Below are 14,153 nucleotides of genomic sequence, written 5' to 3' on the forward strand. Positions count from 1 at the left end.
GAATGTGGCAAGCATAGCAGATTCACAAGGGTGTTTACTTGGGCCATGACCGTATCAGTAGGAGCAACATGAGATTTGGAGTTGTCAAACATGTCTTCAGCTAGAAACTTCTACTTTTTTCTCACAGTCATCCCTTTTTACTCATCCTTTGCCCACCATACACACCCACCTTGATTTGGGCTCCCCAAGAACAGACCCTGAAATAAGAATTCAAGAGCAAGTCATTTCCTTACGATATGGTCTTGGAAACCCAGGAGGATTGGGGAAGTTATCCAGGGAAGGAAAGGAAGCCAAAAAGACAGTGTCATTAAGTCAATTACCATTGTGGGTGATTGTAGGAAACAGTGTATAACACCAGAATTATCTAGTCAAGAGATTGGGAAGCCAGGGTATGTATACACCAGGCCCCTATTGTTCACTGGTTGAGGGCTATTTCGAGGGCACTCACTCTCTGGCACTTGGGACTTGTTCTGTGTACAGGCACCCCATGTTCTCATGATCCAAGAAAGTCTTCGGGCACAGAGTTGTGGGTATTCCCAGTAAACAGGATTCTGTAGGTAGAGGTGAAGGCTACGGGGAAATGACTGGGGGCACCGCTCTCTGCTACAGCATCTCTCCAAACCACTCCCCTGTCCCTCCTCCAAAGGTGCACTTGGTCAGACCACCAGCTGCTCCATCCCTGCTTTGTGTTTACCTTATATACACATGACTTTCCTTTTTATAATGACAGTAATGTGAGGAGTTACAGAGACTCGGTTGTTCGGCCAGATGCCTGATATTATACTTTGGTTGGATCACAGCTGGGTTCTTCACGTGCCTCATTGTTGTGACCAAACAACTGTAGGCCCAAAGACACCTCCTTGCTATCTGATCTGTTTCTCCAGTCGTTTCCCAAAGAGTCACTGCCCTAACGTGTTCTGTTTCAATGAACTAAATTTAACACAATTCTCTCCTCCAGTATAATAATTTTTTTTTCACTCGGGTGTATTATGTGATACATACTTTCTCAGGGTCGTTAAGAGACAATAATGGCCTTTCTTCACTGAGGAGTAGAGGTATATGACTTGCTCACCCATAAATTGTATTTATACAGATAAAATTCAATACATAATTCTGTCCATATCATTGACCTAGTACTGTATTCCAAGTGGTGATTAAGTGTGGAAGAGTTTAGACAATGATCCTATCCAACCCCTTCATGAACTTCACAAACTTTGCCAGGAAAGATTGGGACAACCAAATAATTTCAAGACAATATTGTATCATGTTAAAAAGATGTTCCATGTGCTATGGGAAAACCAGAAGGAGGCACTTACCCTTACAGAAGATTCAGGGAAGCTTCAAGGAGATGACCTCTAAGCAGTTTCAAGGGATGAGGAGGACTTGGCCACACGACCAAAGATAAGAATGAAACAGAGGAACAGAGTACGAGGAAGGGGAGGGGCAGAGGGAGAGAGAGAGAGAAAGAGAAGGACAAGCAGATTCCCCACTGAGCATGGAACCCAATGTGGGGCTCGATCCCGGGACCCAAAATCATGACCTGAGCTGAAGTCAGATGCTTGACAGACTGAGCCACCCAGGCACCCCTTGGGTATGGGGATTTTTAAAAGCTTCCCCAGTGTTTCTGTTATAAAGCCAAGGATAAGGGCCACCCATCTCCTGCAAGACTGTTGATGAGGATGAAGCATTTTGGGATCACCAAAGACTTGAAAGTTGAACTACATTCACCTTTTTTTTTTCTTTTCTTTCTCATGTTTAACATCTCTTTCCCATTTAGTGGGATCACCTCACTTTCTCACTGCCACCTCCCTTGTTTGGCGTACATACCCATTTCCGATCTGATTAACAAAAAAAAACATTAGGAGAGTGCACAAACCACAGAAAGAATACCGTGCGGTCTCTGTGTCATGCTATGCACTAGCCAGTGAGTGGTAGTATCTCTCCGATTAATGCTGCCTTTTGGTTGATCTTCCTTAGGGGAGTACTCGTTTAACCATGCAGGCAGAGACTCAACATTGTCTGTCCCCTCTGGGAAGGTTGCATCCTGGAAAATGCTTTTCAGACTACAACTCCTGGGAGACAGTTACATAATCCACAAAGGCAACTCATTAAATTATAGTCCCTCTCCCCTATCCTTAGAAAGATAGATAGATCTAGGGGCACCTGGGTGGCTCAATCTGTTAAGGGTCTGACTTTGGTTCAGGATATGATCTCAGGGTGTTGGGATCCAGCCGTGCATCAGGCTCCCTGCTCAGCAGGAAGTCTACTTCTCCTCCCTCTGCCACTCCCCTTCTCATTCTCTCCCACCCTCTTAAACAAACAACTAACTGACTAACTAACTAAATAAATAAAATAGATACATCTTGAAAGTCATTGTCAAGATTTGGGGCCAGCATAATATTAGAGATAACAAAATGGAAGGCTTTTATAGTATATTTCATAAGCTAAAGTAAATGAGACTGCTTCCTCCTCTAGGAAATATGTCTTTCAATTAACCTGGAATGTCCAAGCTCCCTAGGCATTGTCCTATCCCCACGCTTTGGGCTCTATTAGAACAGGAAAAACATACCTCTTTCTTGCCAGTTTCCCCTTTAAGCAAAATTTAGCTTGAAGTTTTGTTGATGCTGATTTGTAATACTTCTGATTTAAGTATCAATAACATGATATCTGAATCAGAATAGCTCTTTCAAGGGATGCCTGGGTGGCTCAGTTGGTTAAGCGTCTGCCTTCACCTCAGGTCATGATCCTGGGGTCCTGGGATCAAGTCCTACATCAGGCTCCCTGCTCAGCGGGGAGCCTGCTTCCTGCTCAGTGGGGAGCTTGCTTCTCCCTCTGCCCGCTGCTCCCCCTGCTTGTGCTCTCTCTCTCTGTCTTTCTTGCAAATAAATAAATACAAATCTAAAAAAAAAATAGCTCTTTCATTTTTTTAAGTACGGCTGACACAGGATCATGTTAGTTTTAGGTGTACAATGGTGATTCAACCACTCTATATGTTATGCTGTGCTCCCTGGAATGGTAGCTGCCATTTGTCGCCAAACAACACTGTTCAAATACCATTGACTGTATTCCCTATGCTGCACGTTCTATTCCTGTGACTTCTTCACTCCATGCCTGGAAGACTTTATCTCCCACTCTCCACTCATTTTGCCCATCTCCCTCCCCTCCAACCACCAGTTTGTTTTCCGTATTTATAGGTCTGATTCTACTTTTTGTTTGTTTATTCTTTTGTTTTTTTAGATTCCACATATGACTGAAATCATACGGTATTTTTCTTTTTCTGACTGACTTATTTCACTGAACATTCTACCCTCTAGGTCCATCTCTGTTGTCACAAATGACAAGGTTGCATCCTTTCTTATGGCTGAGTAATATTCCACTGTAGACATACCATATCTTCTTTATCCATTCATCTATCTGTGGTCACTTGGGTTGCTTCCATATCTTGGCTATTGTAAATAATGCTGCTCTAGACATAGGGATGCATGCATTCCTTTGAATTAGTGTTTTTGTAGTCTTTGGGCAAATACCCAGGAGTGGAATTACTGGATCATATGATATTTCAACTTTTAATTTTTTGAGGGACCTCCAGACTGTTTTCCACAGCGGCTGCACCAATTTACATTTCACCAATAGTGCACGAGGTTTCCCTATTCTCCACCTCCTCACCAACTCCTGTTATTTCTTGTCTTTTTGATTCTAGCAGTTTTGACAGGTTTGAGGTGATATCTCATTGTGGTTTTGATTTGCATATTCCTGATGATGCGTGATGGTGAGTGTCTTCTCATGTGTCTGTTGGCCATCTGTATGGCCTTCTTTGGGAAGATGTCTATTCAGATCCTCTGTCCAAAAAAATATCTTTCTTAATTGAACTTTAAACTTCTTGAATTTAAACTTTATCTTCTTCCTATTTAAGTGGCAATGATTTATGTATTTCATGTCATATTTTTATATAACATCTGAAAGAGTTGGCATCCAAATATTTATGATATTCTGCCTCATTAGACTAAATCTTTTTTAGTCTAACAAACTGAGATAATCAGCTGAGAGGAAAATATTTTTGAGACGCTTCCAGTAAATGTCAGGGACAAATGTGAAATTATATGTCATTTTTGAGATAATGATTCTGGCAACAATTTTCAGTAGCTGACTTATACGAATTTTTTTCTTATTACAGGATATTCTTTTGAATGTCATCGCCACAATTAATCAACATATGCTTGAGCTTCTACATAAGTAGGACTTTTCGTTCCAGCAAAGCTATTCCATGATGGGGACTTTTTCAAAACTACCTAGGTCAAGGAGAACCTTTAGGACAGGCACAAACAGATAAATCTACAAGAGTCCCTTGGGTCGTAACTTCTTGACTCATTTCTGCAAAATACATGTGTATTTCCACCCCACCCCCCCACCCCCCCCGCCCGCCCAAGGAGATTTTACCTAAAAGAGTAGAGAGAGAGATTTTTGTGGTAACATTGTTCTGAGAGTAGAGAACCTACTGTCACAGCACAGCATTCCTGGATAGGTCTCTACAACCTTTCTAAGTAGGACTTCCGAGACGAGCAAAATCACTTGAATGGTGAACTGTTGTCAAGCGTGGAAGCGTAGCCCCTGAGGGAGAAATTTACCAAGGAACTTATAATTTCAAATTATAGCAGTTTATTTAATCACAAAACTTTATATTCTCTTGTCATCAGAATCAAGACACAGTCCTAGACTCCTCCTGAGCAATCTATAATTAATTCAGAGTGCCATCTCTAGACGAAGCCAGAGACTGTTTCTATGTGGTATCAGAAGAATGCTACCAGGGGTGTCTGGGTGGGTCAGTCAGTTAAGCATCTGCCCTCCGCTCAGGTCATGATCCCAGAGTCCCAGGATTGAGTCCCACATTAGGCTCCCTGCTCAACAGGGAGTCTGCTTCTCCCTCTTACCCTCCCCCACCCCATGCTTTCTCTCTCTCACTCTCTCTCTAATAAATAAAAAAAAAAGAATGTTACCCAGAGAAATTTTTAGTTCTCTTAATCAGATTCTAAGAAACTACCTCCCAGCTCTCTGATCCTAGGATTATTTTCTGCATGATATAGCTCTGTCTGTCAATGTAGAACCTGCTTGGTTGCATCAATTTGATTTGGGGAAAATAATGAGTAAGCAATATGAACAACTGGAATGAGCACAGGCTTTGGGTAGACAGGCAGGTCTCAGTTCTTATCCTGACTTTCCTGTGTACTACCTGTGTGAGAGTGTGGTAATCGTAGTGGTGGTGTGTGTTGTGTGTGGACACAGACACATGTGTGCCTATCTGGAATAATTGTTTAACCTCTCCAATGCTTAATGTTCTCATCTTTAAAAGAAGACTATTGGTATCTGTTTTTTTTTTTTTCTAAACGGGGATGTTGGGGAATGGAGAGTGTCAAACACCTAGAAAATACTCAGTAAATGTAGCTTCTCTTTACATAGTGATGGAGGGTGGTGGTAGGTAGTTCTATCAGTCAAGGCATATTTGATTTGATTTTAGTGGCTTCTCTAGTGCACAGTCTTGAAAAACTTATAAGCTGTAGTTGATAGCTACAGCAGTCAATGCCAGTTCTTTCTCCTGCCAGATTTGTCTTCCAGTAATGTCCCATGCACAGTCAGACATTCTTAAAAAAAAAAAAAAAAAAAAAAAAAACCGCCTTTCTTTCTTCTTTAGCATATCTTTCTTTAGCGTTTCTTTTCAGTAAGTTCTAATCACTGTTAACTATCACCGTGAGGCTTTAAACAGTAAAATGTTTATTGTTATAGATGCGCTTATAACTTATTAAGTAGTAAAGAAAAGAGGAAATTCGCAAAGGCTTCTATTTTACCACTTAGTGTATTTTGTGCTCACCGAGGATAAACAATAAAATAGAACAGATAGTTCTCTTAAACTCTAATTTGTCAAAACTTACACTTACTTATGAAACTCCCATGTAATGAGAAAATTGTGTTCACCTCAGGGGCAGGAACTATCTTTTTTATTAATCATCATTAAATGGAATTGAATCAGTTTTAGCAAACAAAGTGAGTCAAGCCCATTTACCAAATGTCATTATTTCTATACCACGTTTATTAAATCTGTACCGTGAGTCAGACACTGAAATAACACAGAGAAATACAACATAATTTCCACTTTTTGATTAAATATGTACTGAGTGCCTCCTTTGCCCCAAGGCGTTACGAAGGTGGTAGAGATACCATGGTAAATATGAACTCTGTCCCCAGGGAGTTTAGGTTGAAAGAAGAACCAAGGCACACATATGTGTATCTCTTGGGGAGCCAAATAAGACATTCTGTAGTCAAGGACTACACCGTTGGGTCAAGACTGTAAGTCAACAAAAATTGAGCAGAGCAGAGCTTGACAAGGCTTGTAAATGTTAGGAAAACCCTGATGGGGGAGGCTGGGCTTCAGCCAGGCCTTGAAGGATGGGGCAGATTTGCATAAACAGGGAGTGGCAAATAGAGCATATCAGGTGGCGAGAGTGTCCGCAAAAGCTTTAGAGGTAGAAGCAGGAGCCATGGGTGTGGTGGGTTGAGAGGACAGTGAGGAGGCTGTCCGGGAGCTGGGAGAATGCTGGTGAGCAGTGGGAAATAAAGCTGGAATGGTAGGGCGAAGCTCACTTACAAAAACCCTAGAGTCACACAGATGGGCTTGCATCTAGCGAGTCTTTGAGGAGGAAAGGGAAATGGTAGCTGCTGACCATGTTAAAGCCAGAATATTCTTTCTCATTTAGGGGAAGCACGGGTTCATCCGATCTTAATGACCAGGAAGCTGGCCCCTCAACCCCAAAAAGCAGCCGGAGCAGTGGTGTGACCGCCATCACTCAAAGGTCACCAGCCCCAAGCACACACAGTGTGGCCTCAGTCAGCATTAGAGTAAGTACCAAATGCAAAAGGACCCCCAGCTTCTGAGAGCTGATCACACCGTCATGGCCTGGTTGGGTTTGGGATCTCTGTATCTCGAAGCATGCTGTTTATACTGCTTAATTGTAGAAACTTCTTTATCAAGACTGAGCCTCCTACATCCTTTGCTCCTGGTGGGAAGCCAGAAGTATGAAGAAAAGGGAAGGAGCAGGCCCAAAGGTGGTGGTTATATGGTTTAAACAAAACCTGAATAATGTTTAGAAGTCTCCACTTTTGATCCTCTGTGTTATCTGTCAAGATATTCATAAGTTGCCCGCATCAAACATTTTCCGCACTGATTCAAATCAGGAAAAGTAGACTCCTGAAAATTTTTAATAGTTTTCCTTTGTAGAACACTGCTAAAATTTGGGACCAACACATAATGAAGACATAAATTGCATTATGTATAAAATATATATGGAACGTGGAAGTTGTTCTTTTGAATGACTGAGCATCTAGATTTTTTTTTTATTAAGCAGCAAACTCCATAAATGTAGCTGACATGTATATTTAAGAAATCTTTTTTTTTTTTAAAGATTTATTTTTTTGACAGATAGAGATTACAAGTAGGCAGAGAGGCAGGCAGAGAGAGAGAGAGGAGGAAGCAGGCTCCCAGCCAAGCAGAGAGCCCGACGCGGGGCTCGATCCCAGGACCCTGGGATCATAACCTGAGCCGAAGGCAGAGGCTTTAACCCGCTGAGCCACCCAGGCGCCCCTATATTTAAGAAATCTTGATCCTAGTCAGGCAAAGGTGGTGGGAAGTGAAAGAATCAGCCATGCAGGAGTCTGTAGCAGGGTGCCCCTTCGGGCAGGAGCAGCACCGATATTCAGCAGGTACACATATGGGGAAGGCTGTTCCAGTTACTTATGGCCGGCCTCCATCTGGAATGGTCGATGCACTTGTTCACCCAGCAGCTAAAATATTTTTAATCCCCTGGAGAAGCAGCTAGTGCTAAGACCCTGAAGTGGGAACATGCCTGATATGTTCAAGGAAGAACAAGAAGGCCAATGAAGCTGTTGCAAATGAATAAAGGGAGGGGTCCTAGGAAACAAGCTCAGGGATGTAACATGGCCAGACTGTTGTAGGCAACTTGACATTTAGTTGGGATAAGATGAGGCCAGTTGGAGGGTTTGAACAGATGTGGCTTTTCTTTTTTGTAATTTTTTTTGTTTATTTTTCGGTCTGGATTAATTTTTTTTTAACTCCAGTATAGTTAACATATGATGTTATAGTAGTTTCGGGTGTACGATATAGTGACTCAACAATTCCATACATCAACCAGTGCTCATCATAATAAGTGTCCTCCTTAGTCCAAAATATATAAAGAACTTACACAACTCAACACCCCAAAACCAAGAAATCCAATTAAAAAACAGGCAGAGGATGTGGCTTCCCTTTACGTGGGATCTGGGGGTTGTGCTGAGAAGCACTTTTAGGGGAGCAAATGAAGAAGCCAGGAGGCCAGTTAGGATGCCATTGTGTTACTACAGGGAGAAACTAGACTTGGGAACGAGGAGATCGAAGGGGAGGTTGTGAATCCTGAGCCCTGTTGGTGGGAATGCAGACCTGTATAACCATTGTGGAAAACATTAAGGAGGTTTCTTAAAAAAAAAAATTGAAAGTAGAATTACCATATATCCAGTAATTCCACTACTGGGTATTTACCCAAAGAAAACCAAAACACTAATTCAAGAAGATATCTGCAGCCCTGTGTATATTGTATCATTATTTATAATAACGAGGATATGGAAATGACCCCACTGTCCCCTGATAGATGAATGGATAAAGAAGATGTGGTGTAGATACACACACACACACACACACACACACACACACATTCAGTGGAATATTTCTCAGCCACAAAAAAGAATGAGAACATAGCATTTGTAACAACACAGATGGACCTCCAGGATATTATGCTTGGGAAGTAAATCAGACAGATAAAGACAAATACCATTTAACTAATATATAGACTCTAAAAATCAGAATAAATGAACCAATGGGACATAACCAGAGACAGACTCCTATATATTAGAGAACAGACTCATGGTTGCCAGAGGAGAGGGAAATGAGGGGATTAGTGAAAGAGGTGAAGGGGATTAAGACGTACAAACTTCCATTTATAAAATAAATAAGTCCTGGAAAGGAAAAGGAGAAGATGGGGAATAGAGTCAATAATACTGTAAAAGCATTGTGTGGTGACAAATGGTGACTACACTTACTGTGGTGAGCGCTGCAAAATGTATACAATTGTCCAATCACTGTGTTATCTCCCTGACACTACCATTATATGTGAACAATGCTTCAATAACAATAGTAGCTAAATACTGAATATAAAAACTATTTATCCGAAATATCAACTCTTCCTAGGATGTGACTTCAGAAAAATAATCATGAACTTAAAAAAAAAAAAAAAAAAAAGCAGAGGCTAGGAACTGTCAGATTCTGTAATATTTTTAAGGAAATGTCAAAAGGCATTCAGACAGACTGAAGAATAATAGAACATTTCTTTCAATATTTAAAGTCTGAATTGTACTTGCTGATAAGATAAAAAGCATATTTAAAATTTCATAAATTTTTATATGAATCTCGGTGAGTGGTACTGTTCAATAGCCAGAAAAGTGCACGGATATTTGATGATTACCCTTACTTCTTGGCAACCTAACAAGGAATGATATTCAAAATATTTAGTAACTGATGTGGCACTGAGCAATCAACACAGACTCCAGCCCAAGGCAGGGGCAGTATCCTGGGGACTCTTCTATGCCATGTGTTCACCTGGATTGTGGGTCATGGTCTTCCATTAAGTGGGGGTAGAGGAGGTAAGGGTTGGTTGAGGAAAGAGGGTGTTGAAAGTGGAGATAAACATAGGAACAAGAAGAATACTAAGCTTGAACATTACTCTGGGGATGTGAAGCTAGCCAGAGTCCCATATGTGGGTCCTGTAAGATTGGAGGTACTTATATCATTTTTCTTGCTAACCCTGTAGTAGAACACTCACAATTTTGTGAATGAAGTATTATTTTGAGTGACTTCTGTGTTAATTAACAAACCTCTTGGTATAGATTTTAATAGAGCAATTATTGATGGGTTCAAGGTTATCTGAACTCATGATGAGGATCCTCCTCAATGTCCACCAGCCGTCCTTAAAGAGGAATATGACATCAGTATGGTTATACTGAAGTATATTCAGAAGGGAGGCTTTTAAAGTAAATTACAGTCATCATAATGTTGGCTTTTTTTTTTCATTTTTACTTTGTGAGAAGCGACATGGTTTTGAAAGTTCCGTGGATTTGGCTGCCATTGAAAGCACGTATGAGGACCTCACAAAGAGTCATCGCAGAAATGTTTCTGGTACACCTTCCATAGCGGTGTCTGAGATCTCCCTCTCCTCAGGTGGGTATTTACAGCATGATTAGTCTTCTTTTTTTTTTTCTTAAAAAAAATGACTAAATCATTTGAAATTAACTGCCTTGTGTGACATTCCGTGGATGTTCCATGCTTTAGAAAATCACCATCTGTTCCTTGACTCATCATTGTAGGCCCAATTCCATAAGAAAAGCTTAAGTCTAGACCCAGGTGATGCCCTGAGCCTCTTGCATTCCTGCAAAATCTGTTGATTAAGTGGGCACACTTGTCAGGCATCACTGCCAAGTTTCAGAGCTGTACCAAATGTCGGTACAGGAATGTAGGACATAGAATTGGTTTGTTTGATGTAAAGATAAAGGCGCTTTCCCAGAATTCAAGGAAATGATCGTTCATTTGACATGGTAGACATAAATGCCTTATGTCTAGACAAATGAATTATCCTATGGTTTAAATAAAGAGTTACTTGCAAGCAGCAGTAAGGTATCAATAGCAATGTTTTTCATTTGTATGGTACATTCCAGTACAATATATCCTTCCACTTCTTCATCACAGCAACCCTGGGAAGCAGGTATTGTGTTGTAATTTTATTACCTATGAATAAGAAAATTCTTTAGAGAAATATGCTGTAGTTATGAAGCTTATGCCCCCTGTGTAGAATTAAAAGCATGACAAAATCCTCAACAGGAGAAAGTTAACTGTTATACCTAATGATGGTATTTGCATAAAGCCTGAGGCTGGATTCTGTGTGCTGAGTTGGGGAGCCTTTCCTTGTCGGGAGGCTCCCAAAGCGTTTTCTAAATATATGTGGCTATTGTTGCATTTTGATCGGGATGACAAGATTGGTTCTCCCGTTAAGAGAAAAATTTTAAACGAGCATAGAAGCCAACCTCATAGATCATTTTTCTCCTACTTCTGGTCAACAGCTCCTGTTTATGGAGTACATACTCTGTGTCAAGCACTATCCTAAGTCCTTCTGCATTATTTAATTTACCATTTCAATCTCAAGCATGTGATTTCTCTCATTAGTCTTTCTCATTATGAGCAACTCTGTTTCAGCAGGACTTTGATATAGACCTGTCCTGTGTAAGTAAACCATGTCTTAGTAAGTTGCCCACAGCATTACTGAGTTGTGCATCATTTTTTAAATTGTATTTTTAAAAGCAAAGTATTCACCTTGCACCAGTTAGAAGGGCCAAAATTAACAAGACTGGAAACAACAAGTGTCGGAGAGGAGGTGGAGAAACGGAACCCTCTTACGTTGTTGGTGGGAACGCAAGTTGGTGCAGCCACTTTAGAAAACAGTGTGGAGATTCCTCAAAAAATTAGTAATAGAGCTACCCTATGACCCTGCAATTGCACTACTGGGTATTTACCCCAAAGATACAGATGTAGTGAAAAGAAGGGCCATCTGTACCCCAGTGTTCAAATACTTTTTTTAAAAAAAACGAAGTACATTAGTGTAAACAGCATGAGTTACTGACTCTGACTGTTGCTTTCATGACACTCTATGCCCTGTGCCTAGAAGGAATGGGAAAAAAGATAAAACATTTGCAATGAGAACAGAAATCTTCTAACAAAATTAGCTGGATTCCTATCTCTCCTTCTCTCTTCCTTCCTCCAGACCGGAGTCGATCTGAGTTAGATCTGAGTGAGTCATTTCCAGAAGACTTAGAGAATACTGTAAACATAAGAAGCAAGTCCATCCCTGGGACTTTAGACAAAGACTTGGTAAGTTGGATGTAGAAGAAAGTCATGATCATGAGGAAAGGACGGTCTTGTTCCAAACCTTTCCAATTTTAGGGAAGAATAAAGTGAAGATATATGATAATCTGTTCCTATTAGTATTCACATTCAATACATTAAAAACAGCTAAAGAATGATTTAGAAAAATTAACTGGTAATCAGGTTAATGAGTGAAGGTTTTCAGTAAAGAAAAAAAAAAAAAACACCTGTTGGGAATTTCAGTTCCTGGATTAACATCATTTCATCTAACCCTGGAAAGTAAAGGATCCCAACATTTCCTAAACCAAATTTTACTAGACTCAGCTGATTATATACCTTGTATGAACATTTCTACATCTGAAGTTACCCCTAATAAACTACCCCCTTAACTTAAACTAAATTATGTGAAAATTAATGTTTATGTGAACTCATTTATGAAATGTGAAGGTTAAGTTAGATTATTCTTAAGGTTCCTTCCAGTTCTAATATCTTGATTCTGATTTCTCTAATTGCTATAATGCAATTAGAATTCCTTGGAAGAAAGATACAGCACAAATGTTAAATGGCATTAATGTAATTTTCCGAAGCAAGACAGGAAACTTAGCTTTAAAACTCAGTGTTATTTACTAGAGTAAAGAAACCTGGAAAGTATTTTTTTAAATCCACCACAGAAAGCGGGTGGGGGGGGGTGTTATAAGGTCAAATGGCTTCAAAGCTTACTTCTGTTCAACCTTTAAAGAACGGCTAATTCCAATGTTATTAAACTATTTCTGGTCCTAGAGAACTCAATAACTGGCATTAAAAATGCAGGAAAGGGAATCAACAGCAAGTTAGCATATGTGGAAGAGCAGATCAACAATCTGGAAGACAGGGTAATGTGAAACAACTAAGCTGAACACCAAAAAGAAAAAAGATTAATACAAAATGAGAATAAATAGCTTATGGGAAGTCAACACTATCATTAAGCATAATAACATTTACATTATAGGGATCCCAAAAGAAAAAGAGAGAAAAAAGGGGGCAGGAAACCTTTTAAAAGAAATAATAGCTGAAAGCTTCCCCAATCTAGGCAAGGAAACATACATTCAAATCCAAAAGGCACAATGAAAAAAAAAAAAAAAGGCAACCTACTGAATGAGAGAAGATATTTGCAATTGATTTATCCATTAAGGGGTTAATATCCAAAATGTGTAAAGAAGTCATACAACTCAACACTGGGGGAAAAAACCAATCCAATTAAACAGTGAGCAGAGGACTTTCATAAACATTTTTTTCCGAAGAAGATGTACAGATTGCCAACAGGCACTTGAAAGGATGCTCAACATCATTAAGCATCAGAGAAATGCAAATTAAAGCCACAGTGAGCTATCTCTTTCTATCTGTCAGAATGGCTAGAGTCAAAAAGACAAGAAATAACAAGTATTGGTGGAAATGTGGAGAAAAAGGAACCCTCATACACTGTTGGTGGGAATGCAACTTGATGAAGGCTCTGTGGAAAACAGTATGACAAGTCTCAAAAAATGAAAAATGGAAATATCATATACTCCAGTAATTCCACTACTGGGTATTTAACCAAATAAAACAAGAACATTAATTTGAAAAGATACATGCATCCCTATATTTATCACTGTATTATTTGCAAGAGCCAAGATATGGAAACAGTCTAAATGTGCATCCATAGATAAGTAGATAAAGAAGATGTGCCTATATACAATGAAACAGTACTCAGCCTTCAAAAAGAATGAAATCTTGCCATTTGCAACAGCATGGATGCACCTAGAGGGTACACAGCTACATGAAATAAGTCTGATAAAGGCAAATACCATAGGATTTCACGTGTATGTGAAATTGAAAAAGAAATGAATAAACAAACCAAAAGTATAATTAGACCTATAAATGCAAAAAACAAACTGGTTATTGCCAGAGTCAACCGGAGTTGGGGGGGATGGATAAGAGTATGCTTAACTTGCTGAGTGCTGAGAAATACTTGGAATTGTTGAATCATTATATCATACACCTTGAACTAATATAACATTGCATGTTAATTATACTTAAGTAAAAAAACATATTGAATTAAATGGGAGCCTGGGGGCTCAGTCGGTTAAGCTTCTGACTCTTGATTTTGGCTCAGGTTGTGATCTCAGGG

The 14,153-nt window shown here is 39.8% G+C and overlaps 1 protein-coding gene across 3 annotated transcripts in view; it reads left to right on the top strand.

Annotated features, from left to right (window-relative positions):
- Positions 1–14,153, top strand: part of SYTL5 (synaptotagmin like 5) — a 239,461-nt gene that overhangs the window by 187,888 nt on the left and 37,420 nt on the right. For all 3 annotated transcript variants that reach the window (XM_045996454.1, XM_045996455.1, XM_045996453.1), the window contains exons 7-9: positions 6,747–6,888; positions 10,180–10,312; positions 11,907–12,013. In XM_045996454.1, the coding sequence (XP_045852410.1) occupies positions 6,747–6,888; positions 10,180–10,312; positions 11,907–12,013 (382 nt within the window). The remainder of the gene's footprint in view (positions 1–6,746; positions 6,889–10,179; positions 10,313–11,906; positions 12,014–14,153) is intronic.

This window comes from Meles meles, chromosome X (genome assembly GCF_922984935.1).
Source record: "Meles meles chromosome X, mMelMel3.1 paternal haplotype, whole genome shotgun sequence".
Lineage (NCBI taxonomy): Eukaryota > Metazoa > Chordata > Mammalia > Carnivora > Mustelidae > Meles > Meles meles.